Source organism: Neltuma alba, unplaced genomic scaffold (genome assembly GCF_004799145.2).
Source record: "Neltuma alba isolate B1F8T4 unplaced genomic scaffold, ASM479914v2 tig00010740_pilon, whole genome shotgun sequence".
Classification (NCBI taxonomy): Eukaryota; Viridiplantae; Streptophyta; class Magnoliopsida; order Fabales; family Fabaceae; genus Neltuma; species Neltuma alba.
In genome coordinates, this window is record NW_021635567.1 from 902310 (window position 1) to 926792 (window position 24483).

The 24483-nt window shown below is 31.4% G+C and overlaps 3 protein-coding genes across 4 annotated transcripts; 1 reads left to right on the forward strand and 2 right to left on the reverse strand.

Moving 5' to 3' along the window:
• Window positions 1–376: 376 nt before the first annotated feature.
• Window positions 377–5517, reverse strand: LOC114758607 (PI-PLC X domain-containing protein At5g67130-like). The gene is made up of 8 exons (XM_028947665.1): window positions 5421–5517; window positions 5196–5321; window positions 3532–3693; window positions 3304–3402; window positions 2523–2826; window positions 1496–1719; window positions 836–922; window positions 377–679 (listed from the first exon to the last, which is right to left on the reverse strand). The coding sequence occupies exons 1-8, from the start codon at window positions 5496–5498 to the stop codon at window positions 653–655; spliced, it is 1107 nt and encodes a 368-aa protein (XP_028803498.1). The 5' UTR covers window positions 5499–5517; the 3' UTR covers window positions 377–652.
• Window positions 3599–23176, forward strand: LOC114758610 (peptidyl-prolyl cis-trans isomerase E-like). 2 transcript variants are annotated; one of them, XM_028947669.1, is made up of 3 exons: window positions 3599–3604; window positions 20725–21032; window positions 22628–23176. In XM_028947669.1, exons 2-3 carry the CDS (start codon window positions 20729–20731, stop codon window positions 22843–22845), a joined length of 522 nt encoding a protein of 173 aa, XP_028803502.1. In that variant the 5' UTR covers window positions 3599–3604; window positions 20725–20728; the 3' UTR covers window positions 22846–23176. The 2 variants fall into 2 exon arrangements, with proteins under 2 accessions (XP_028803502.1, XP_028803501.1); XM_028947668.1 differs by lacking the exon at window positions 3599–3604 and having other exon boundaries at window positions 20646–21032.
• Window positions 9164–13517, reverse strand: LOC114758647 (histone-lysine N-methyltransferase SUVR4-like). The gene is made up of 8 exons (XM_028947712.1): window positions 13332–13517; window positions 12592–13060; window positions 11135–11790; window positions 10557–10822; window positions 10141–10207; window positions 9932–9982; window positions 9326–9419; window positions 9164–9192 (listed from the first exon to the last, which is right to left on the reverse strand). Exons 1-8 carry the CDS (start codon window positions 13515–13517, stop codon window positions 9164–9166), a joined length of 1818 nt encoding a protein of 605 aa, XP_028803545.1.
• Window positions 23177–24483: the final 1307 nt, after the last annotated feature.

Consider the following 24483-nt stretch of genomic DNA (forward strand, 5'->3'; position numbering starts at 1 on the left):
TTTAAAAAGTTAATAAAAATTATAATTAATTTGAGAAAGAAAATTTAAAAATATATACACTTACTTTAAATTTTATCTAAAAGTGAAAATATTTATTTAAAACCAGCTTCCTTCAATTTGAGCTTTCTTTTTTCTTCAGTGAGGGATCGTCAAATTTCAACTTCTCATGCGTGAGCTTACAACTTTCTTATTAGCTCAAGTTCACATTTTAAAATATACATATACATATACATATATATATATTTATATATATATATATATAGACACACACACGTGTGTACATTAAGGTCTTTTTAGAAACTTGGAACAATATGAAGCTTTTTTATTGACACATCTAAATACAAAAGAGCTGACGTTAATTCAACACTTTAAAATATTTTTTTTTAATATACTTTAACATCACAACATATTTTGTAGTTTATTCAGTACATTCAAGTATTTTTACATGTATGTTTAGTATTTTAATACTTTAAAAATAAAATTATACTACAAAATATTTTAAAGTGTTGGATACACGGAAGAAATGTTTCAAAGTAACCTTCACCCAACACAAAACTATATATACAACAAATACTTCATCTCTTAGAAAGTTAAACTGGCAGCAATATCCACACAACACAAATAGACAAGCGCAGTCACATGCTTCTTTTGATTAGCTGGGTCTGCATGATGATCCATGCTGCACATAACAATATTTAGGATAATTATATGGTGCTCATATAGCTTGATATAGTAGGCTTTAACAATAATATAAAAATATAGATACCTATACTCAATTTTTTAAAAAAAAAACAAATAATGTAATATATTGTGAAAAAAAAAAGAAGAAGTTTACCAAACAAGCATGTAGATCATCACATCCACACAAGAGCTTCCCGTTCAGCATATCCACAGCTTGAAACGATCCTCCTCCGTCACTTCTCTATATCATTGCATCAATATCAATATAATTCATCCAATTCTAGATAATTAATTTACAAAAACTAAAAAAATAGTTAAATTAATTATTTGTAAAAAAATTATAGGCTAATTCTTTTTAAATACTCCATTTAATCATTTACAATGAAACTAATCTTATTATTGAAAAGCCCTTTTTGGTATGAGCAATGAGTTGGGATTGTTTGGGGAGGTAAATTATAAATTCACGGACAAAATAAATTGAAATCTTACGTTTAAGATAAAAACAACTTATCCAATTAGCTTTGACAATTAGGATCGAGAGAGTAATGTATATTATGAGATTTGTAAAAGCCATATTCTTATGATATTATTTATAATTCACTTCTAATATGTTTTACTGAAACCAAGTAAAATTTTAAATATTATTAATTCTATCTTAAAATTAAACTTCTTTCCAAACTTTGACCTTATTTCATGCTAAAAATTTAAAATTAATGTAACTTATAAATAGAATAAAAAAAATTATCTTTACTCTCTATCTTATAAATAGGACGAGAAAAGTAGTATTCACAATTTTTGGCTCCATTGACCTTACCTTATAAAAGTCAACGGCAACGAAATTAGCCCAACGATGAGCAGCCTGCATGTAACAAGTAGAGAGCATGTTGAGGAGGTGTTGTGAATTATCTCTGCAAGCCACCTGCTTGGTTGGAATGCTTCTGAAGTGATTCACCAAAACCAGTGATTTGGTTTCATCATTCATTGCTGATGACTCTGCACGGTTTGGGCATCTTCCTTTTTCCATCCCTCCCCTCCCATCTGCATTTTTAATCACATCTTTCTAATAGAGAAATCAAATTCAATAAATTAAAGTCATTTCTTCCTAAAAAATATCCAAATGTCCTGTGGTGATTGAGGATTGTCTAAAGTACTAATGATAGAGTTAAAACAGATAGAAAATGAGACGGAAGGTGATCCTCTCATAATACCTTTTTCTTCTTGAATCCCATCTTTATTATTGGATCAAAAAATAAAATTCATGATTCAGGTTTAATACTTTATAAAACTATTATTATAATATTACATATGTGAACATCTACTTTTTAAAATATTACATCTAAACTATCCATTTTTTAATCTAATGGTGGAGATAAGATTTTGAGAAGAAAATAAGAATTCCTGGATTTTGAGAAAATCCAAACCAAATTTTTTCGGGTATCACGAGAAATGAGGAAAAAATTTAATAAAAACCTAAAAAAAAAATTGACCCTGTCAGAAAATTCAATGTATTTTCAATCAAATATAAGACCATTTTTATTTTAAATTTATATCTACAAAAATAGAAATATACAAAAGTAAAAAATGTTTAAAATATTTTAAAAAATCAAATTGAATCTAGACCATCCAAAATCAATTTGGATGGTCTACATTAAAATGAATACTCAGTATTCATCTTTATCATTTTTATATTCATAATTTTATTTCACCGTAACTCTTTAAATGTGCCACATGCATATATCATCTTCAAAGATAATAATTATGGGTTTAAATTAACCATGAATAGATTATACTTCCTAGTTTCAAAAAGAAAAAGAATTAAAGTGGTTTTTGATGCTACTCACATTGATTTTCAACCATGAAGTTCCACTGATAAGCAATGCCTTCACTTTGTTGCTTGTGTCTCTGAGAAGTGAAGACAATGAGCCTATGGTTTCTAGAAACCATGTCTCTGACCAAAGGCCAATCTTGGCCATCTTGAGGCATATCTGAGAGAGGAAACCAGTACTTCATCAACCCAGAAGCACTCAACACTTTGCTTAGTCCATTTGGTGACTCCACATAATCTTCCAATATCAGTGTCACTATTTCTGATGGATTCTTTGCCAGAAATGCCTCTACCTCCTTCAAGGCTTTTATTGCTGGCTCCTGTCAAAATCATTGCCAAAATTAAATAATTCTTTCCATGCAAAATATTGTTTTGAGTACCGACATTATTCATTAGGGAGCTTATTGAAACTAAATTTTTTTTAAAAAAAGATAAGGTTTGAATGGGAAAAAAAAATGTCAAAAGCTTATAACTCAAATGGCACTCTATACTTCCTCTTATAGAGGAAGTTGTGTGTTTTATATATTAAGTGGCCAAAATAGAGGTAGATGCGAAAGCTAAATTGTTCAAATCAAACAATAGAAAGAGAAAATAAAAAAATAAAAACATAAAATGAGCTAACCAAATAAAAGTTGGTAACAAGTGTCTTAAATTTGAGTCTGTGTAAATATTAAAAAAAAAACATCTTTCAAAAAATTACTTCTAATTAGACCCGACAATACTCAAATTTGACTCAGTCAGATCACATTAAAAAAAAAAAAGAGCAGGCAACAAGTAAAATCATATCCCACACTTACAAATGCAGTGGTTGGATAACATTTTCCCTTGAAGGAATGGCACAACCAAATGTCTCCTTTGTAGTCATAAGTGTCCAACATAAGAGCTCTAACTCCGTTCTGCAATATGAACTATTTCCTTTAATTTGATCATTAAATTAATTTCATCATGAAGAAAGAAAAAGAAACATTTATCAACAACGTTGGTAAGAGAGTGACATTAATTTTTTTTCCCCCCCCCCTACTTACTTGTAACTGCTCCGTTATGCTATCCTCTTGATTTGAGAAGGTGACTCTGGGAAAAAGCCCTTCTGGTTGCAGGGTTTGGTTAGACTTTGGCATTTCTCTTGTAATTGCAAACGAGTTGTGTGTTGTCAAATATGCGTACTTGTTGAATGGCAATGAATCATTCTGTCCAATCCAAAATTGCTAGTATTATACTCTATGCCAAATATAAAAAGCTAATTATTAAATGTAAAATTTTAATTTATTTAATTTATCGTATTTATCATTTTTCATCAAATTACTTTATTTAACTTACATAAATTAGGGTTAAGGTGCATTTAATGCCTTGTAGTATTTTTTTTTAAAGTATATCCAACACTCTAAAATATTTTTTGTTTTGTAGTTCATCTAACATTTTAAAATATTTTTTCAGATGTGTCTAGCATTTTAAATACTCTAATTAATCCTAAGAATGCACATGAAAAATACTTTGTAGTGTTGGATGAATTACTAAATACTTCAATGTATTGGATACATCTTAACTCTACAAGCTAATATTATATTCTTATTCAAGAATATATTAAGCAAATCAAGTCACATTTATTAGAATTAAATAATTTTTTTTAATTTTTTTAATCTATCTAATTTAATTAAATATGTCTAATATTAAGTATAGAAGAAGTAGCGCAAAGAAAAGTCATCATGGAATTGTTACCCCTAAGTCAATTGTAATTCAATAAGCTAATAAAAAATTCCCAATATAAAATTCAATTTTTCCTTTGATCTTTTTAATTTACTTTCATTTTAGTTTTGATTCCTCAAATTTCAAATTATAGGTTTTGGTCCCTCAAGTTTCTTTTTATTTAAAACATTAATCCCTATAATCCAATAAAAATTTAGACCATTTTATACATTGAGGGACTAAAACTTATGATTTGAAACTTGAATGACTAAAGTCAAAATGAGGACAAACTTAAGATATTAGAGATTATATTAACCTTTTTCCTTTTAATGTAATTTTGTTGAGATTGAACATTATTAAATCTAATTGTGGCATTTTCATATATCTAATTAAACCTTTTTTTCAAAGTCCTATTTTTTTTTGTTTACAACATTTACACCTTCAACAATTTTTTTAAAAATAGAGAATCAAGAAACATATTGATTACATAAAAAACAAAAAACAAAAAAACTTTGTCTGCTAGAGCCTAGTGGTTCACAAAGGATATAATAAAGATCTTATAAAAAATTATCATCTCTCGAGGTTTTGGAAAACCTAAACATCCTGTCTTTTAATATTTGCATAATTTGTTTATTATTAATTAAAAAAATTATTTGCTACGCATGCCAAGCCTAATGTTCAAAGGAAATGCTCTGTACAAAAAAAAAATTTAAAAATATAAAAAGACTGATAATATAAATATTATTTATATAAAACTCAAAAGTACTCAAACGAGCACTCAACTTCAATATATTCGCTCAGAATATTTTTTATCTTCCAGCCTTCTAGGAACTTGCATTATATTCTGGGAGTCCCTAGAATCTGTAGAATATATCTACATATATTTGCACATATGAATGTGTAACACACACACACACACATATATTGGGAGTGTGATTTCCAGAATAAAACTAGAAATTTCCAGAATGTGTGGAATGGGTGGGGAGAGGGAGAGAAAGAGAGATACCAAAAGGTCGAAAGGGTTTGAAGAAGTTGATCTGACACATCTTGATCCCTGAAATATGGCAGGGCAGGAATTGCAGAACAGCCCTTCTCCACAGTGTCTTCTTCTTGAGCATTTCTCCCCAACCACCTGCGATAACCGAACACAACACCTTTAATAAAACTCTCTCTCTCTCAAAGCCACCAAGAAGATGTTTAGAATTGCAGAACTAATGAAGAAGAAGACAACCTTGGAATCTGTATCAGCAGCAGCAGAGGAAGAAGAAGAAGTGGTGAGGAGGAAGACAGAAGAAACAATGATTATCATTATTATTAATGGCGGCACAGCCATTGAAGAAAGGTCAAGCTTTCTCAGTGAAGGGTTCGGTGTTATGTGGCTTGGGATTTGGATGTGAAAGGTTTTAGTTTTAAGCAGAGGAAACTTCACCCTTGGATGCTTCCCGCACCTTTTTAAATTTGGACACTTATGTATCATTAATCTCCATAAACCCAATGCTAGATTACTTTGTTCTTGTGTGGCTATATCAAAGTCTTTATAAATATAGTGTGACTTATTAATTAGATTTTGTTTTAGTTACTTTTTTTGATACTTTTTTTTTGTTACTTTAGGAGGATTTGAATGTACTTTAGGAGGATTTGAATGTTAATCTCTGCTACAATGGATTTTGTATTTATATCAACATATTAACATTAATTTCATATTGAAAGTATTGGTGTTCTTAAGAGCAATGAGACTTGTAGATGTGTTTTAGAAAAATCGATTTGAGGTTTATTAGTTTTATTTACAGACTGTTTAAATGGAAACCAAATTTATAGTTTTAAAAGTGATTTTACGATATACAAGTAAATATATAAGAGGAGTTTTATTTTGACTTTTTAAAAGCGTTTTTTAAAGGCTTTTACTTGATACCAAACACCCTAATTAAGCTATCACAATTCGTTTAATAATGAGGTAGACGAACAAAAATTTACCATGATAATTAATGAAATATTTTGAAACTCATTTATAAATCTTCATTTGATTCACGATTGGAGGGTGTTTAAGTGTTTATTTAGTAGAGCGATTGTGGAAGAAAAAAAATCATGATTGAGAGTTTTAAAAGTAACTTAATGGATTAGCTCATTGTTTGGATGAGCAGTGGATTTTAAGCCAAAGTTAATTTCAACCTAAAAAAGTCATAATTTATTTTGAGTTGCTTGTAAGAAAAGCTGCTTTTTAAACATGGAGAGAGAAGGGAAAAGAAAATAGAGAAGTTTAGGGCAGAAGCACGTTTGATATTTTTATATAGAAAAAATTTTAAAAAAGTAACTGTTGAATTTTAAAATTTTAAATCAGGAATTACTTCAAAAATATGTTATCATTTCGTTTTTTAATGTAGTTATTTTTTTTATAAGTGTAGTAACTAATACTAATTTAAATTTGAAACTCCACAGTCACTTATTTTGTATCTTTCCTTTTACTTACATCTGGATGGGCTTTTGATCAATTTGGCATTTGGGGCAAAAGTGGCTCAATAGCCTTAGCCAAGATGAAGCTGCTTTTTAGCCCATTCACCGTGAGAGAGGGGAGGGGAGGAGGATCACCAAGACACAGAAGGACCTTAAAGTGGGTCCTATCTTGCTTTGATAAAAATTAAATGACAGAATTGAGAAAAAAGTTGGGGAAAAGCCGATAAATTTTCACTTTTATAGACGCGCTTATTTGTATTAGTCAATTTAAATATAAATTATATTATCTAACCTAATTTTTATTCAATCTTAAGTTTTCAAAAGTCTAATTAAAAATAAGCCACTTTATCTATTCCAATTCAAACACGCCTAAAAGAGTGTTTGGTAACCCAAAAAGCATTTTTGAAAAGTTGTTTTTTTAAATCGAAACAAATTTTACACATATTTATTTGTATACTGTAAAAGTACTTTTAAATCATAGTTGTTTATACCCAAACCCCTCCTAAATGTTACACATAAAGTGCTTTTGGTGTTGCTTAATGCCGAAAATCAACCTCAGAACGATAAAACATATCTATCTCTAAGTTATTATTACCTGCTTTTTAATTATAATTTTCTAAAATTATCTAGAAAAAATCACAAAAAAAGAAGCTAGAAAATTACTAAATCTCAAATCAAGTTTAGTAACAATACTTTTATTTGGTGTTGAAATACTGAATTTATATTGACAATAAATTTTTCTTGACATTCCTTATTTGACATTTAGTAATTTTTTAACTTTTTTTTTTCATTTTTCCATTTATCTAAACACCCTGTTTTTGAATTAATTATGCTTATAAATAATTTTATAATTTTTACTTTACCCAGCGCTATTTAAAAGCATCCCAAGCGTATGAGGCTGTTTACGAGAAAATGGTTAATGGATTTTAATTTGTATTAAATATATATTACTTCTGATTTTAAATATAAGATCCTTTTTATAGTATAAATTACACTATAAAAAAATTCTTATATTTAGGACTGGAGAGTATATTATAATCAAGAATTTGAAAATAGAAATAAAAACAATGTATAAATTATTGGAGTGGGTGAAGATGAATGAATGGAGCCGAGTGAGATAATAAGTACTGCTTGGGAAACTACCTGGAAATTGCTATTGCCGTTTGTCCCTACCCCTTCATTTCCTGGTGTGACTCTAATAAACATTTTTATTTATTATAAAATTTGATGACTTTTAGTTTGATTGAATGAAACGTACAATTTAAATTAACCATCCTTTACATCAAAATAAATAAATACCCCTTTAACTAAGATGAATGACTTAGGATGGTTTAAATTTTGTGTAAAGAAATTATAATGAAAGAGAGATAGCTATTATTTTAGCCACAATATTTGAATATTAAAAGATACTCAATAGACCTAAATATTAATTAATACAAAATACACAATGGAAAATAAGGAATCAACTTTCAAATTCCTAATCACAAAAAAGCTTCTTCCTTTTCTTTTCCCGCTAACCAGGCAACATGGGGATTTTTTTTTTTGGCCAACAGCATGGGGATATTAAACTTCCAATTACAAAAACACATAAGTAGAGTTGAAAAAAATTTAAAAAAGAAAAAATAAGAGAGAAATTTAATTAAAATTTTAGCACTAATTATTTATTTTTTAAATTAAATTTATTAAAATATCTTTTCCCTCTCCCCTGTGGCTTCCAACCACACATGAGGTAGGCATGGAGAAGAGTGTGAGAAAATGGTTGAAGCTTGTCAATCTAACTCGTTTAATTTATGGTCAAGGCCCAAGGCATACGTGACTTGAGGAAATTTGGGCTTGGATTTATCCCATAAGCCCATTAACGGTCTAAATGGGCCCAACCCAACACACCCAAAGTGAGGAAGAGATGGACACGAATTTCATCACCCATGTCCCATCGATGAGTAGCCATCATTGTATAGTGAGTTTCACCGACCTGGCTTTCCCGTCCGCCAGCCTCCTCTACCCCAAACCTGCCGTTTTGGGTGTTCCTCTGTTTGCTCTTGTGAGTGCAAGGCATTGAACATCTAAATAGTTCACACAACTTCATTCTCTAACCCAGTCACTGGCTAAAAGGAATTTTATTCTAAGCTGGATCATACAACATGAATCAATCATCCTCTAATAAATGTCATATGAAAGCAAGTGCAGTGAGTTTGCTGTACAATTTTACAGCAACAAAAAGAATGAACAGTTCAAAAAACTCAAATCTTGACGAAGGCAGGAAAAAACACTCAATAAAGCTATTGACCTTTGATTAATAATCTATTCAAAAATTTGGTTGTTAATAGAGCATCGTGCGATCCATACAGTCAATCCCACCTAATGAGATAATGCATGTTGTTATGGTAACAATATGAAAGGATGAGTAGGAAATAGGCGAATAGTGTGAGTACCCCAAGGACGTTGTTTGGTTACAGAAATTGCAATGGTTGAAGGAGGGATGGCCTCCCCAAGCTTTTCATTGGTTTAGACTTTCCTCTCACCTCATGCTCGTTTTACTAATTTTCGCTTCCCTAAAAATTCCACCATAGTTATGAGCAAACCATCTTATTGTTAATCAAAACATTCTTATCTCTTCACTACCAAGCCACGAATTGAGATTGTTAAAAAGCATACCCCTCACGGACTCAAGAGTATTTAACTGACCTTTCCACTTCTTGTTGCGGCAGAATGAGCTCCCACAGCAACATTGGAATGCTTTGATAGGGTGATCATGATCATCAAAGTCAATACCATAATCCTGCAGATAATTTCACACACTTCTAATTATTTATTTATGAGAGAAACTGGATGACCTCAGAAAATTGTAATAAAGTGACATGCATGCGGTAATTTAACTTTATTCTGGAGACGAGAAAACCATATTTCCTAACCAAGGTGCAAATAAAAAATCTCTATTAGTCAAAAAATTGAGAGAAAGTGTAAAAGTAAAGCAAATATAATGTCATATACTCCCTCCGTCCCTTTTTGTAAGAAAGAATCTTTCTCATAGAGGTGTCCCTAAATATAAAAAACAAATCATTTTTATCTGAAATTTTAAACTACTATTTCTACTTTTACCTTCATTAAATATATGTTATTTGTTATCTTTCTGCACATTTATTATCTCTCATGTACTCTTTTTACAAACAAGGATATAATTGAAAAAATACATATATTTCTTACATATTTAATGTTTTTAACTAAATTTAACTAACATTTGAAGCGCGTGAAGGACGGAGGGAGTATTAATTAAGGCTCAAGCCTACCTACCCACGTCAACTCCTCATAAGCTCGCACTTTCCTGTTAGTGAAGAAGGCAAGCTGCAGATAACAACAGAAAATCAACTCTCAACACTTCCAAAAGATAATTTCATGCCTCCCGACACCAATTTTTGTAAATTAAACTGTTATGAATCTCCCCTCATAGGCACATACATAAGAAAGGTAAGATGTAAATATAACATCAATTAAATGCGTACATGATAATAATGGCGATCAGGAGTCTCCACTTCAACGGGAATGTCAATCAGATTTGCATCTGAGCATCTGAAAGTGAAAGCACACATCGTTTTAGAAAATTCAGATGAAAATAAAAAGAGAAGAGGGGGATCACACAAAATAAAGCTACATTAGTTAGCGGACCTCAACAGATCAAAAGCAACAACACACATCCAAATGGCAAGATTTTGTGGATCACCAAAGAAATTCAGAAACACTTCGCAATCCTTGCCAATTTCACCAAATATATTGAGCTCAAAAGAAGAAAAAATACGCAAGTTGTAATACCATGAAATTCACCAATGTAGCCGTATGGTTTGGCAAATAAGCTATTCCATCTAGAAATTTAAGAAATATCATTGTTTTCCAAATGTAAGCCTTTAGACATAAACATTACCTATGATTGATAAATCTGGCAACATTTCCATTATATGTTGCATCTAGACACAGTGCCTCCTCATCTTCTAACACTCCTTCTGAGCCCCAGTCTGCATCAAGGGTTACAGGATATGTATGTCTCTCATTGCCATTTTTGTGCACAATTCTTTCATACAACTCCATGTTGGTTAATATTTCACCGACATATTCACAAACAAAGGATCCCCTAGGCAAATCTTCCAGTGTTCTAAGGCCCCAGCCCTTTCGTTCACCAGTAAAGAACACCTGAGAATTTCAGAACAACAATGTAGCCATATAAACTAAAATAAATACCGTAGGCATAAGAACCCAGGCTAGTATTAAAATACATGTAATAATGCAATTTTGAAAGAATTTCTTTTAACAAAAATTTTCGTGCTTATCGCTAGATGACAAAATTCACAGTGGGCCTTCGTGGTGAACCACAATGCTAAAATTACTGTTGTCATATTTCCCTATACTTGCCACCATGGTATATTTTTTTAATAACAACTGAAGCAACCCAGGAAAACAAAATTGCCATTAAAAGCACCGTAAAAAAAATTAAGTGCAGCTTGCCTGTAATTTGCATCTTAAACCTCGTTGCACTATACGATTTCCACATTGCATGTCACATCCGCATTTCCTCCAACATTCCTTAATGAACCTCCTGATCAGATGCCCCTTGCATTGCTCAGGCATATATTCATTCTTGGACCTCTCTAGTGGGCACTCCTGACAGTACACCAGGTGATGAGCTTGAGGTTCCTTTTTCATTGACAAGCAAGATGTTAGAAATTCGTCTTTCAACAAGCCCTCCAGTGTGTAGGCAAACTCTCCACCAGTCTCTTGAGCACATGCACAAGGTAATGATTGAGAAAGACAGTCTCCTAAACAATCTGAGCAGCAACCTTCATCCGCAATACGAGCCAGTGAAATATTTACATTAGCACTCTGATATATTAGATTGTGTGGTATGTAATTAAACTTTGGCAGTTCCCCACTACCATACTCATCTATCAATGATATCTTCACCTTTTCTGAGCCTTTTGTTATGTCACTAAGAAACTGACATAGCTTCCTCTCATCCTGAGCAACAGCTTGTTGTGGGCCATTTGTTAATATGTTTGCATGGTTAAGCTCAGGATGTGAACGCTTTTGTTTCACATTTACTTCTCCCGATGATGAAGAGGCAATGTCAATATTAGCCTTGCTGCTTCTGGGGTTGTTATTATCTGCAGAATCAACAATGACACTGTTCAGATCCAGATACAGAGAAGACACCAACTTCACAGGATGATTTCTAGTCAAAACCTCAGACAGACCAGGGAGAAATCAGCCAAAAATTATATTATTTTAGTGATATGGACTATGGAGGAAGAAATTCATTAAGAAGATGCTAATATTTTCTTAATGAAAGAAAGCCTACATCTGCAGCATGATAAAACTTCGGAGGCCAGTACGTTTTTCTAAGAAACATGACCTACAAGGGCAAAGGAGGCCATGAATGAATTTGCTCAAGTTAAATTGCACAAATTATTTTCCTGGAAGATTAATCCAGAATTGTTCTGGATATGAATATCTGTCCTGAAGACGCAGTTCAATTCTGAAAAACAGTCTTACTGACCAATAAAATAGTAAATGACATAGATGATGATGTCGAGGGTGGCTACAAGGGATGAACCTGCACTCCTTTCTGATAGAGTAGCAGAATCTTATAAGATAGATCAGGTAATCACGAGATGGTAAAGTTGGATGTAGCTAACATATATAGGAATGAGATTGTCTTCAACAGCCCATTTCAGCCAGATATTTTCCGTTCCTATAAAAATGGGAAATAAAAATACGAGAAATCTACTGCTTTGAGAATACTTCTTCAGCCTTTCTCCCTTTGATGTAGAGGAAATGTTGAAAGAAAGGAGACAATTGAGGATTAATTCAAATAGAGTCAGATCAAGGTTCAACGGTTTAGGATATGAAAGCATAAGAAAAGAACATAGGCACAAATTTCTGATCAGGAAAACCAGAAAGATTACCTCTAGACCTTGTTGAACTGGATCCAAGATGGAACTTATTTTGTCCAGTTTTTGTCTTCAGTATCTCTTTCCTATAATGTCCATTTGGTACATTTTCTCTTCGTATAGGAGCAGATCTAGGCTTATCAGCAGGTTCTTCCCCACGCCTTTCAGAAGATTCTTTCTTAGAATTTGATTTTCTATCTGTAGTGGCCATGCCAGGCAACTCTGATATCTTTTCTATCTCGTTAATTCTTGTTTTCAGTGATTGAGGACCAATTTTAGGTCTCATATTGCTTGTCAAAGGTTGAGACGATTCAGTGATTTCCAATCCAAAAGTATTTAGAGGCGTTTTATTGTTTTCTGCAGATGGTATTTGTCTTGAGTTGTCCGTGGTTAACAAGAGCATATCATCTTCATCTGCCAATGATTGAGTTTGTCTTTCCCCAGCATGATGACTGACGAGAGCTATTCTCTTACCTCCCGCTTCCTATTTTAAAACAAGGGAATAAGGTATAAACTACAAAGTATACATATAAAAGTGTAGTTAAAGGAAAGAATTTAGTCAATGCAGATTTTTTTTTTTTTAATGCAATCAAGAGATAGTCAACAGATTATAACTTTCAGAGCGTCAATTCTTACTTGCTCAACAGATATAATATAAAACATGTGATGAGAATGTGCAAATAGAATATTTAGAAACAGAATAAACAAGTTGACATTTAAATGTACAACAAACAAAAGAAGTGTACAAGAGTTACCTTATCTTCCTTAAGCTCAAAGTATGCATCTACAAGTGTCCGATAATTATCTTCTTCAATATATTCCCATTTCTTATCATACAATCTTAGCAGCTTTTGCAACACTGGTTTCACTTCATCACAAGAAATTCCTAAATCCTTCATAGCGCTGAAGGCCTTGGCAACTCTTGAATTGGGGTTTTGCATCGGGAGCCATGAGAGTTTCAATAATTTTTCCCCCTTACTAAGATAAGTGGCATTTTATTAAATCTCCATATCAACTTAAAGTTCAGATGCCCTAATTATTAATTCTTTTCCTGCATAAATTCAGAAAAATTCAACAAATAAGAAAGGTTTGATCCATTTCTTTTACTTTTGAAAAAGAAAAGACCATTGAAGAAAAAAGTGGAAGCAATAGCAAATATTATAGACACTCTGAAAAGGCCATGAAAATCATGAGACGCAGAAATTCCAACAACGAACTTTTAACAAGTCCGAAAGAGAGCAAAACATGAAAGATATGGAATTGCTGATCACTGCAAGACGCTAGATGGCAATTGGCATCATCCTCAATAAAATTTTAAAAGAATTTCAGGATGTCGTTCACAGTGTCACACTTTCTGCCTAAGATCAATGCATAACAATGAAACCAAGAGAAATTACCAAGAGAAATTGATAAAAATTAATAAAAAGTTGGATATCGTGGAAGGGAACTGTGCATCTAAATTGGTAGTTAAACGCTGCTCAAGTCAAGAGGCAAAGGGTAAATCATATTCACTGCAGCTCTTTGTCATATTTGGGGCTGTTAGAATTGATATCATTACATAATTGCAACGTCTGATTTAAGGCAAATGAGGACAAAGAAGAAAAATGAGCAAAAGTGAAGCAAAAATGGACAAAAATCAATAGATGATACTTTCTCTGCATATCAGATCCATGAGAGATGAGTAACTACAGCAAACATAGCTGGTAAGCAGTATATTATACGAGAAGAGATATTAACCCAATAAATGTGATGCAAGGAAAAAAAATGGCAGATCTGGATTTCATTTATTTTCAAACGTAATATTTTGCAATTATGTCAATACAATATAAGGAAACAAAGCTTAAGTTAAAAGGAAGACCAATGAATCTCAATTATAAGCCCACCTAGTTTCTAAACAACAGAAATTGCACTTCTAACACAGCTAACAGACTTGGGCTCTCAAGGGAACGCTGTACATTTTACAAATAAACTTCTAATTCAAAAATCATAAACAAACTTGTGCTTACAACACATCTTTCTGCTCCATATCAAACAAAAACTGGAAAGGTTTAGGCAGTGCTTTCCTGATCATTTTTAATTCGAGATAATATATATATGTATATATATAAAGCATCATAGATGAACGTATTGTAAAAAACATGGTCTCGTATGGGTTTGGCAAAAAGATGCAGACAACCGACCATTAATAAATCAAAGAACCGTGTTTCAATGAAAAATAGTGAAAAAAAATGAATGAAATCTGACTGAAAACAAGGTGATGCCTAATAATCAACAAAACGAAGTTTTCATTTCTTGGTATATATAGCATAGAGAAAGAAATTTGAACAAGCAGTTTTAACAAAATATATATAGCCAACTGAAGTACTCAAATCACTATATCAGGTGCTTAAATCATAAGCATTCCAATTATTAAGATAAATTCTCCATTTTCATCCTGGATCAAATCCCTTTACTTTTTCTCTTTGGTTGGAAGCTAATATAAACATATTCAGTTATCATTATATCAGCAAAGGAACTGCATTTCCAACTGGGAAAATAGAGGTGAAGATTTCTTAGTATAAACACCAAAATTAAAGATTCCTTATTCACCAAGCAAACTAAAAGGCACCCAGTCTTATGGATCTTGGGAAATAGTTTTGTGAAAAATAGACTTCCTTTTGCTTCTGAGAGAAAGAGGTATAGCAACTTTAACTCTAAACCGAGGAAAGGTTGGTGCTGTAATGATCTATTGCAGTAAGCTCTCTAGAAAACAAGCTGAGAAGATGCATTTTTCATGCTTAATAAGCCAATACATAGTTACATACAGCAAATTTGTATCCTAATATGCTACACTCACCAAAAATCAAATTAACTTCAATAGTTTTATGCTTCTCCGTCTTCGACAACGACAACAAAAGCACTGTCACTCGAAAGAGCCACATGTAACAGTCAATACTACATTCTTTGCTTGGGTACCACTGAAAAAAAATGAAAGCCCTGAAATGATTAAAATGTTTTCCCATGACCCAATGGTGAAGCAAAAGATATTAAAATGAAAAGACCAAAGAAAGAAAGAGGTTTACATACGATCATACAAAGTCACCCGACAAAAACGAGAACCAGAAATGCGATTAAGTTGTTTCTTTATGGAGGAGAAGCTTTCAAAGAAGGTAGCAGTTATCTGAAAGATTCGAACAAGAGCAATGGAGGACTGGTAAGACGAGGTATATATGAAATATTAGAAATATAAACCCTTCCTGGAACTTCGGGGGAAGTTAATAATCAAGTAATTTTTCTGGTGAGAAATTAAGAATTTATGACTTCAATGGAGCCAGCAAGAGAAGCGCGATCATGCATGCATGTTTGGCAGCCAATAAAATCTCATCGGAGAAGGAACGGTACAAAGAAAGTTCAGTGTGTGAACTTTGGGGAGTGCCTGCGGGAATCTGCAGGTGAGGAAGCCGAACGTCGCCAAGGGAGTGTTTGATATGGTAAGGCGTGAATACGGGATATGGGCCCAGTGATTTTGCTTTACCGTGCAACGCAAACAAACAGGCTATTTTTTGGGTAATTAAGAGAAAATCACTGTATTCAAAGAAAACACTCTTATGATTTTTAATATAAAACCTATTTAATTAATTTGATTAGATTAAAAAAGTTAGATAAGTTAGTTAATTATAAAAAATGTAACACATTTTTCTTAAAATACTATAATCATCTTTTTTAATACCCCTTCTTACTCTTCTACTTAATTATGATTGAATAAGTATTCATAGGAGTAATTTAGAGAAAACTGATAAATATGATAAATGGGTCTTATATTTAGAATAAAAACCAACTTAATAATTAGGTCTTATATTAAGGATCGGAGGAGTATATTTTAAAAATAATTATCTAAATTAAATTTAACACTAACTTTTTTCCATTTATTCGAGGGGGGAAAAAAGGGAAGGATTTCAATAAATGCCCTTGGTAGGTAATTAATATCAGTCCAACTCTCAAAACATTTTAAAATTTTAGTCAACTTGTTGAACCAAAATGAAATTAAAATTTAAGGATAAAAATACAATAATACCCCTCCTTTTTATTTTTTTTAAAGACAAATATTAATTGAACTCTGACCTCTTATTTAAAATACAGTAACCAAGGAGGGTTTGAATCCATAACTCCTAAGTACACTAAAAATATTGTGGCCACCAGGCCAACTAATCAACTTAATTATATAGTGCAAAGAAATATATATATATGTGTGTGTGTGTGTAACAAAATAAGTGTAAGTGTCCAAATGCAATGACAAGTGAAATTTAACGATTTACAAGTAGAATTTAGAAATTTTTAAAAACAATTCAGTGATTTGCAATAAATATAAAAGAGTTCATAACTCCAAAATGTGTGTTTAGATGTGGATGAGAAAGTAAAAATCCCAGATTTATAACAAAAATTTAATGATTTACAATTTAAATTCATTGATTCACAAAAAACATAAGGAAACTATAACGTCAAATGCAAATGTTTAAATGTATATAAATAAGTAAAATTCAGTAATTTATAACAAAAATTTGATAATTTACAACTTAAATTTAGTGACTTACAAGAAACATGAACACTTGTTATTTGAGGTTATGAATTCTCTTATATACTTTGTAATATTTATGTTTCTTGTAAGTCACTGAATTTGGGTTATAAATAGCTAAATTTTACTTATTCTTTCATAATTAAACACTTATATATGTGGTTGTGAATTCTTTTATGTTACTTATGAGTGCCAAATTTGGGTTATAAATCGCTGAATTTTTTTTATAAATATTTGAATTTCACTTATTTATTCACACCTAAACACTTATATTTGGGGTTGTGAATTTCTTTATATTTCTTGTAAATTGTTAAATTTTTGTTATAAATTGCTAAATTTCACTTGTTTATTTATATTTGTATTTGTTTTGTTATATATATATATATATATATATATTTCTTTGTTTCACAAGATCAAGTATATTGGTTGGTTGGACTGTTAGATTTTTTTTGCTACACCAAAAGGTCATAAGTTCAAATCCCCTTTGACCAGAGCTCTAGCAATAATTAATATTTGTTTTAAAAAAATAAAAAAGAGGGATATTATTATATTTTTATTCTTAAATTTTAATTTCATTTTAGTCCAAGAGGATTGACTAAAATTTTAAAATTTTTTGAGAGTTAACTAATATTAATTAGTTACCAAGACGTTTATTGAAATTCTCTTGAGAAAAAAAAAAGAAAATAGAAGATTTTTTTAGTAAGAAAAACCAACGATTCCATTTTTTTTTTCAAATACTCTTATAAAATTAATGATTAACGATTAGATGTTAGGCATCTGCGTCTAGTCGGAGTTAGATGAAGCAAGATTTACATCCAGGTGGGAGAGATGGGGGAGACGTTCATATTTAGTGTTTAATATTATTTAAGATGAGATTTTAATAAAAAGATATATACACTCTCTCTAGTTTTTATTATAAGGAGGCCATCAATTAATTCATACAGATGAAAAAATGACAGTTATATCAATAATTTTGTTCTAAATTACAAAAATTTTCAAATATACCCTTACAAAAAAAAGTCATTAATGATCCTATTAACCTTTTATAATAAGGATCAGAGTTTTCTTCTAGATGATCTCTTATAATGAAGACAATAGGAAGTACTTAAAAAGAAGAAAATCATAGTTAACCTTAAAAAATTAATTTTTTAATCATTTGTAATAAACATTTTCATTTTCATGATAGACTTTTATATTAAAAAAATATCATAAATAATTATTTAACTAGTAATCTAAATGATTTCATTATTTTTTAACAATAAATTTTAAAGCCAAAAACCTCTTGAATGAGATAAATCGTTGACAACCCATATCTCATTTCTTAAAGGAAGTTATAAGTCCTATGCCTCAAAGGCCAAAATGGAAAGTGTGTGAACTTGTGTGGTCGGGATTTAAATTGTTAAAATAAAAAAAAATCACGTTTTAATTTTTTAGTTCTTTATGTAAGTGATATGTTTTTGTGTTTTGACTGATTTTTTAGGGTTACGATGTATTCAGTACTCTGAACTAGTTTTTCAGATATATCCAATACTCTAAAATATTTTGTGGTGTATTTAATACCCTGAGTATTTTTTAGGTGCATCCAACACCTTAAAAAAAATTTTTACCTTAGTATTGATGCATTAAAAAATATTTTTAAATGCTGGACGTATTTAAAAAAAATACTTTGAAGTGCTAGATACACTAAAAAATATTTCACAATACAAGATACATTAAAAAAATACTTCAAAGTACTGGATACATTACAAAAAATTTTAAGATGTTGGATGTACCTAAAAACATACTTCAAAGTGCTGGATACACCTTAACCCTATTTTTTATTGAAAAAGTTAGGAAACAACAAAATATTTGATAAGATTTTACTTTTAAAATAAACTTCTAAAAATATACATTAACTTAAAAATGATTTTTATCATCTTTCAATAATCTTTTTTAATAAAATAAAAAAATTCATAAGATTTTATTTTGAAACAAACTCCTAAAAATATTGACTAATTTAAAAAAAAGATTTATTATTCTTTTTTAATTAACACTTTTTCATTTTTTTTATTTTTAAGGAGACACTATATTTTTTTCTGATAAAAATTTTTACTTTTATGATAAAAATTTTATTAAAAATGTTCTATCTAAATATAATTATTTAATTAGTAGTAACTTTTGTCATTTAATTTGTATGAAAAAAAACTTTTGTCCTTTAATTGAGAGCGAGGACGATAGGAAGTAAATATGTTATTAAAAAACAAAAGATTTTATAGGAATTTAAATTCAGAACAAACTGACAAAAATATTTATTAATTGAGAATATGATTTTTATTATTTCTTAATTATAACTTTTTTAATCATAGAGTTTTAGGAGCTGTTTGGATAAAAACAAAACTATGATTTTAAGAGTATTTTTATGGTATACAAAGTAAATATATGGAGGAGTTTGTCTTATTTTACAGAAAAATGTTTAATAAAAGAGTTGATTTCGGTTCCAAATAAGATATCTTAATTTTTTTTAATGTTTATCATTTTTTATCAAATTATTTTTTTAAAAAATTATTAATGGATACTTTTAAAATTATTTTTGGTTCCAAAAATCACATCATGATTTGCAAAATTAAATTATTTGACTTTCTAATTTATTGATACTTTTAGTTAAGTAGCTAAGAAGGAGCAAAGAAGATCAAGGGAAAAAACTGGATTGGACGTTTAACTAGAAAACTAGTAAATCGGCTAGTGATTTGAATACTAGATTAAGGCTATGTTTGGGACTACGTTTGCTCAACAATTATGTTTCGACCCACGTTTGTGAAATCTGACTTGTCGCGGCGAAATGGACTTCTGCAAGAAACTAAAAAAAGGTGCTTTTTTCTTGGGTGAGGAGGGCGTTGGGATAATACTTTTGGAAAATTAATTGGGTGTTAAAATTTTTTGCCTACCTAACCCTTATATGAATTTTCTCTCATCTCAGTTTAAAAAAAACGACACACACATTCCATTTAAAACATGCTCTAAAACTAAATGGGAGCCACATCGCAATGTCCTCCGTTAACAATAAATTAAATTTCCTTATTTTTAATAATTATATTTCTATTATTTCTTCTAAAATGGTCACATTATATATATAATTTCTTTCTAATAATAAATTAAATTTCTTTACTTTTCATAATTTTATTTTCTTTACTTCTTTAAAAATAGTCACATTGTATATATTTAATATTAGATATGTACTATGTAATAAAATTCATATCTTTTAAGTTATTTTACATTAAAACTTACTTCTATATTTATCATTCAAACAAGTTTCAATTTCTCAAATTGATTTTTACAAAACCAATCCAAAAATAAATCACGTTATACTATCTGAACTTTTACTTAATGTAACTTCTGTAAAAATCAAATTGAAAAAAAAAAATTACTTTCACTGCTATCCCAAAACACATCCCAGATAGAAATTGAATTGGAATCAACCCTAATTTGTTCCGGTGAAGTATATTAACCCATAAACTCATCAACGCTTATATGGGCCCAGCCAAACACGCCCAAAGTTCATTACTGGCATAATATCGAGTCATCGTTGTGTTGAAAATTGTTGCAGCTTCTGCAACTAGAGCAATGGCGATGCAAGGTGTGCAGAAGAACACGCTGTACGTGGGAGGGTTAGCGGAGGAGGTGAACGAGTCCATCCTTCACGCTGCCTTCATACCCTTTGGCGACATCAAGGACGTCAAGACGCCCCTTGATCAGGCCACTCAGAAGCACCGATCTTTCGGCTTCGTCACCTTCTTGGAGAGGGAGGACGCCGCCGCCGCCATGGACAACATGGACGGCTCTGAACTTTACGGCCGTGTGCTCACTGTTAACTACGCCCTTCCTGAGCGTATAAAGGGTGGTGAACAGGGTTGGGCTGCGCAGCCAAGTACGTTCTTTTCCTTTTCCTTCATCGTAGTAAACCCTAATCCCTGAATTTTCTGTCTCCCCCTTTTTTATGATTAATTTGCTAATTTTAGTTTAGTAAAAGTTGATAGTTACCTCTCATTGATTTTTGTTGTTTTTGAAATTTTTTTATTTTTTTCCTCCTAGTGTTGTCATTAACTCTATATCTAATGTTAAAATTAGACGATTATGTGCGATCTTGAGTCTTGACTATATGTATATGCAAGATATATGGCTAATGGGGTAAATATGGGGTAGAAATTCATCCATATTCTGAATATTAAGATGATACGTCCTTGGTTTTTTCAGCAGAATTTACAGAGAAAGTTTAATGATTTTCACTAACTTAAAAATCTTAAAAGTATAAAAATTGAATCTGAATAGGTTGTAATGGCAAAATAAATAAGATATGACAGTTGATCCCTTCGTGTTGCTGGGCCAGACTAAAATAACTTCATTGACGCATAGAGAATAGCAGAACTACTAGGTGGAGTCATGTAATATCTGCATAATATAACTCAACTTGAGATCATACTTGTGAATCTTAATCAATTATTCACTATTTTATCAATGACTTGAGTAGAACTTAAGTTTTACGGGCTTTTTGCTGAGGGGAGTTATCGATTTCATGTTTATTGAACTAATTATACAGATATAATTTGATTGGTAAGCTTGATTTTTCCTGTTTAATGATGGGGACAAATTGAATCAACTGTCATATTGTTGACGAGATATGCATTGGACTTAGTCTTGAAGCATGGGGTATGGGTTCGAAAGGGTCCATGTACGAAAGGACAAATTTGCTGGGTAGACATGTACTTACCCTTCTTATATGTTATACTCAACTTTGTACATTGTTTATAAAATTCTCTTGGCTCTCAATCACGAAATCTCTATATTTCTGATGCATGAATTGTAAATAATAGCTATGACAGTTAGGAGGGTGTTCCTAGTAATTGACCGCAGGGAAGCCTGAGTATATGAATAAAGTACTGTCACTAGGAGGATTACGTTTTTGAGAATCATTGAGGACTACTATTCAGATTAGCCTCTAGTCTTCTCCCCTCTTTCCCTCTTTATCCTATCTCTCTTCTCCTTCTTTCACCTTTCTTCTACACTACACCTATCAATTTACTTGCTGAAGCATAGACTCTGTTCTCGTATGTGCCCCCCATATATTCAACCATGCATCTATCCAGTACGCATGTTGCTTTTCCACCTTGCACACCCATTACTTCTATCACTTATAATTCAAGATCCATGTTTCAAAGTTACATTGATAACCAATGTGGCATTTTAATCGTGGTGAAGGATACACTTTTACTATAATCCATGGTAACTTGTGAAAGGTGAGATAATTAGTGAAGTAGAGATATAGAAATTGTGCCATCTTGGAAGTGATATAATTGCTTTTAGGTTATTTTATTAACACGCATAAACACAATTTAGTGAATGGAGATTTTTGGGATTGAAAAGCTAGATAAATTACTCTGATTTTTTGCCTTTTTATGTCAAATATATGTGAGTCTAGGGTCACTTTTGCCCTTTATGATTGATTCTATGTATTTCCGATTTCAGTTTGGGCGGATGCGGATACATGGTTTGAGCGGCAGCAGCAAGAAGAGGAAATGCGTCGTATTGAGGCAGAAAATCGAGCTGCAATGCAAGCTGCAGAAGACATACGTAGAAAACAACTAGCCCAAGAGCGAGAAGGAGAAAAGGAAGAGGAAATTGACATCAAGGATGATCCTATGGCAAAGGCTGAAGCAGAGGTTCTGAAAGAAAATGGTTCTTAATTAATAACTAAAAAAACCAGTTGATGAGAGAAACCCTGCTTTCTGTCAATTTTCTGCCTCTGCTATAATGTGTGATAACCTTCGTATGTGTGATCACAGCTTTCTATTGATTCAGAAATAGGGTAGGTAGGGTACTGATGAGTCTCACCTTCCATTTCTTATTTATTTGTCTCACCTGTATCAAGAAAATTCTGAGACAAGTATTTGGCTTCTGCTCAAATGTTTAAATGGTTTATCGCAAAACTGTTACAATACCATAAAATGAATCATGGCCATTTAGATTTAATAGTAGACTCTGCATTGCGCTGATAAATAGTAGATACCTTTTGATGTTTAATAAAAACTAGATTTGGTTTTCCGGAATGCACAGAGAGATACTTAAATCAATGTTGGCAGATGTATCAAGTCGGCTTAATATCTCCTTAAGTATCATATTTATTTAAGATATTAACCTGTAAATTGCAATTTGCACATTTTGATGTGCCTTAATTCATGCAAGTCCGCAAAAACAGAGATAATATTTAAATGATGAGAATTTCAAGCTACCATAATAAGGTGGCATGCACGTACAGAATGGACATTTAAAAAAAAAAAAAAATCTTAGTGCCTGTGGGCTTGTTTCCGTTTGCCTTGGGAAAAGTGATTTTTTCCCCCTACAAACACAACTTTGAACCTGTTCGACTCTCTATCCTCTTTACCCCACAAAGACTTTCCTCCTCTGTTCGTAAAAAATTGTCTCTTTTTTTTTGCGCAAATAGTACCTATTAGATTTCTTTGAATAAAGCCTGAAAATATTGAATCTATTATTGAAGAATAAGATGCTCAGGATGAAGAAACACAATATGTTCTTCTTTTCTCCGAAAATGAAGAAGCTGACTCTGAATTTTTATTATCCCAAGAAGATGATGATCCTCAAGGGTATTTATATTCCCTTAAACAACCCATGTATCCATCTTTCCTTATAATGTCTTTCTTTTGTTGCCTGAGATTCTGAGTATGCTTTGCACTTGCCTCTTTAAGAGGATCCTGTGCATCAGAAAATAGAATCTGACCACGATCCATGAAGGAGTGTTTAGTGACAATCTTTCTAGTTATCCTAGATCTGGTATTCAAAGCTGAGAGTCCTAACGTGGCCTGTCGATGAGTTGAGAATGGGGTCTTCGGGTAGAGATCAAATTTCTAACGTTTCTAGTGACACGATTAGTATGGTGGTAAAGGCTATAAGGGCTAAGAAGAGGTAGATATGTTTCTTGAACTCTAGTATCTTCAGGAAGATGGTCGATCTCAACAAGATTTTTTATTTTTCTAGAAAGAGTTTTACGAGCAGAGGAAGGAAGTCTTTATGAGATAAAAGGGGTAGAGAGTCGAACAGGTTCAATGCTGTTTGAGGTTTTACACATGGTGTGATAATATCTTCATACTCACTTTCACAAATAATATCTCACTTTATGTCGCTATCTGCTTTTACTTTATTAAAATAGTTTGTTCTGTAGTCTATTTCGTCTTCTTGCAATAAGTGAAGTAGTCGTCATTATTAGAGTAGCAGGTAGCATGATAATGCTTTTCTGACTCCTTGAATTGTCTGCTTACATATCCACAATAGAATCTCTTTCCATTTATTTCTCAATTAAGACAGTT